The sequence below is a fragment of the Fulmarus glacialis genome, unplaced genomic scaffold (assembly GCF_000690835.1).
Source record: "Fulmarus glacialis isolate BGI_N327 unplaced genomic scaffold, ASM69083v1 scaffold13338, whole genome shotgun sequence".
Classification (NCBI taxonomy): domain Eukaryota; kingdom Metazoa; phylum Chordata; class Aves; order Procellariiformes; family Procellariidae; genus Fulmarus; species Fulmarus glacialis.
Window position 1 is genome coordinate 10,728 of NW_009227647.1, and position 3,732 is coordinate 14,459.

At 43.1% G+C, this 3,732-nt stretch overlaps 1 protein-coding gene across 1 annotated transcript in view; it reads left to right on the forward strand.

The window, feature by feature from the left end:
* Positions 1-2,926, forward strand: part of LOC104080730 (teneurin-3) — a 10,967-nt gene extending 8,041 nt beyond the window's left edge. Inside the window, exon 4 of the mRNA XM_009583222.1 lies at positions 1,323-2,926. Within this exon, the coding sequence (XP_009581517.1) occupies positions 1,323-2,078 (756 nt within the window). The 3' untranslated portion in view covers positions 2,079-2,926. The remainder of the gene's footprint in view (positions 1-1,322) is intronic.
* Positions 2,927-3,732: the final 806 nt, after the last annotated feature.

The window sequence follows — 3,732 nt, forward strand, 5'->3', positions numbered from 1 at the left end:
CTAGGGCAGCTGTCTGCTCCCCACCTCCGTCAATACTAGCTCATTCACAGCTTGTAACTGTTAAGACCCAGGGTTAGACAGATAAGATGTGCCTATTCTGCGCAGTTGTAAGGTCTCACCCCAACCACAGTTGACCCCATAAGGTGAGCTGCCCCCTACCTAGCTGCGCTAGGTAACCATCCCTGCTAGCTCCTCCTGCTCTTCTAGCTGTTCTGGCTAACCACAGCAGTTATGCTGTCAGGTCCCGTCCCCCAGCTATCCTCTCTCTTTACCAAGAGTCCATCTGGCATACTGGGCCACACATAGCTCTTAATAGTCAAGCAAACTTTTTAAACAGATTCTCCTCTCCTAGCCTTGCCATCTTGTGCTTTTGCACCTCACAACTGCAACTCATTTCCTCCCCTTTATAGCACACCTACCTTTTCAATAAGAACACCCCAGATACGGTAAAACATGAAATACCAAGCAAGCGTATTTTAGACTTGCCCATTGGTTCTTTTCATTCATTGCCCCTTCTCTTTCCTAGCTGTCAGCAAAGCACTCTGCTGTATTCAGGATTGCACCCCTCTGAAGTTCTGGGGAAAGTAGCTGCTCGTCTCTTCTAGGCAGCATGGTGATACTTGGAGTGAAATGGAAGCTCACACAAATGAATTGGCTGCAGCTTTTTCACACATCCCCCTTTATCAGTTCCTGCAATTATTTGCAAGAAAGGGCATCAGTCCCCAATATTCCACCCCTCTGCTCTGTACCGTTTGCTTCTTTCGCTTTTACTGTGAAGACTATCATTGCAGTTTGATTCCCCCCCTGCTTCCTTCAGCAGCTTGAGTTTAGTCTCAGACTGCAGCTACTTGAGAGACTCTATCTCTTGACTCAGTGTAAAGAAGGGCTTGTTCCTGTTCTAAAGAGCAACATCGTGACCTGCAAAAATCTCTTCAATTTGGAGGGACCCATGGTAGACCGGAATCATAGTCAAATAAGCTCAGAGGATGAGATGACACTGTAGTAAGATAGCTCTTACCCATATTAAGTATTAGTATTGCAAAGGTCTATCCTGTGCAGCCCAGTAAGTAGCCTCTGAAGTTAAATCTTACTTTTATGCAGGTTCTCAGGGAGACAAAGAGAAAAAGCACTGAACATTATCAAACAAAATAGTCTTGTAACTCAGCAGAACAAGCAGTATGTAGATTTAATTAACTCCTTGGCACTGTCAGTTGTGGCATATCCTGTTGTCGTCCACGGGCAGCACACCAAGAAAGCCTGGCTGCTTGGCATCTAGAGGGCTACAGATGGCTGGTAAAACTTCTGTCTGTTCTTGTTTACAGCCAATTTCTGGAGTGCAACAACAAGTGGCGAGACAAGCAAAGGCTTTCCTTTCCCTGGGAAAGATGGCAGAAGTGCAGGTCAGCAGACGGAAATCCAGTGCAGAGAAGTCATGGCTGTGGTTTGCTACAGTGAAGTCTCTGATTGGGAAAGGGGTGATGCTCGCTGTCAATCAAGGCAAAGTGCAAACAAACGTGCTCAACATTGCAAATGAGGACTGCATAAAAGTGGCAGCTGTTCTGAACAATGCCTACTACCTAGAAAACTTGCATTTCACCGTTGAGGGAAAGGACACGCACTATTTTATCAAGACCACCTCCCCCGAGAGTGACCTTGGGACACTGAGGCTGACAAGTGGGCGGAAGGCCCTGGAGAACGGCATCAATGTCACTGTTTCACAGTCCACCACTGTGGTAAATGGCAGGACTCGTAGGTTTGCTGATGTTGAAATGCAATACGGTGCGTTAGCGCTTCATGTCCGCTATGGCATGACACTTGACGAGGAAAAGGCCCGAATACTGGAGCAAGCCAGGCAAAGAGCTCTTTCCAGTGCCTGGGCCAGAGAACAACAGAGAGTAAGAGATGGAGAGGAAGGCGCCAGGTTGTGGACAGAAGGAGAAAAGAGGCAGTTGCTAAGTGCTGGAAAGGTACAAGGATACGATGGGTACTATGTACTCTCTGTGGAGCAATATCCAGAATTAGCAGACAGTGCTAACAATATACAGTTCCTTAGACAAAGTGAGATAGGAAAGAGGTAACACACTGGCTTAGCTCAGGCTGCCAAAGAGACTGTGTACCAGTGTCTTCTAAAAAGGAGACCAAACTGTTTTGCTGCATTACTACTTGAGCCTAAGCTTACATCTTTGCTCAGATTTTTTCTGTAGCACAATCCGAACAGACTCTGTAACGAAAAGAGCGCCTTCCAGAAGAATGATACTGCTAATGACAATTTTTTTTTTTTTCTCAATGACCTTAAAGGTGATCTGCTTTAAAGAATATGTTTACATATGCATATCGCTGCACTCAAGTTGGACTGAAAAGTATTAAAAAAAAAAAAAGAAGAAAAGAAAAGAAAAAGGCCTACAGATTTTGCAACAGGCTGTCTGTTCCTTTGAGGCACTGTATTTAATTAAGATGCAGACCCATACAGTGTTTCCAAATATTACTGAATTGTTGACCTTTGCTTACCAGAAGTAGTCTCTCTCTTTCTCTCTCTCTCTCTCTCTCTCTCACTGCATAGTATGTGGCATATATCTGTTAATTTTAAAACGTGGGGCAAAAATTACTGTTTATAGACAACCCAACTGCTTTAAACTGTGCTGCTTTCTAAAAGGACATTGGCACAAGTGACTTATGCTACCAAGGGAATTTAATACTGGATTTTACAATGCTAACATGGTTTGCCTTGGGGGGGAAATGGCAAGTAGAATCCTTGTTGCAAATAAGCAAAGGAAACCCTGATTTTTTTGTAAATTATGTGAGACAAGTTGTTTATGGATTTTTATATGAATTACAATTTACTGTACATCAAATATTAGTCTCAGAGGAGTTAATTTATGTAAAGTGTTTAAAAAAGTTTATACTTAAAAATAAAATGATAAAAACATGTGCTGTGTGTGATTTTTTTAAAGAAAAAGGAATTGCACCTTTTATGTTATAGCTGTACAGTATAAAGGATTATATTGTAGAGATATAACAGTGATGACTAATGTCCAAAAGTGTTAATATTTTTGTATTAGGTTTAAAGCTGTGCATCTATCACTCTGCTGATAGGATGGGACACTCCAAAGCGGCTGGCTGAATCAAACTGCAGCTCCCTCCCCTCCCGTACCTCTCCTGTCACCGAGGCCAGTGCCACTTCATCAGTCATTGTTAGAAGGCACAGTAACCAAATAAGTCTCGTTTATTATGATGGAAGACTTTAATAGGTTGGGTTTTCCTTGTCTTTTTCCAGCCCTAATGTAATAAATGGACATTTATTCATACCAGGTGGGGTTTCTGTTGTTTTTTTAGCAGCTTTGTTTCACAATGGAGAGAGTAGTGTCTCAGGTGCTTGGCAAATTGTATGTAGAAGAAGAAGAAATGATGTAGTTTCATCCAGTTATGTCAACTTTGTCTTCTGTATAATACAGCTCTTTTAGATGTTATAACTCCAGATAGAAGAAGCGTACCTCTGACCTGATGCTACAGAATTGCTCTTTAGGCAGGCAGGCTCTTCAGTAGCTTCATCTCCTGGCCTTCAGCTGGCAGATCAAATCCCATTACTGTGAACACTGAACCTGGGGATGGAGACGAAAGTCCAATTCTACTGCCTAGTCTGCATCTCCACACCACTGCATAGATTTGGCATGCTCTGCTCCAAGGCCCAGTATATTTGCTGCAGGACAGGACTGAAGTGTGCAGCTGGTTCCT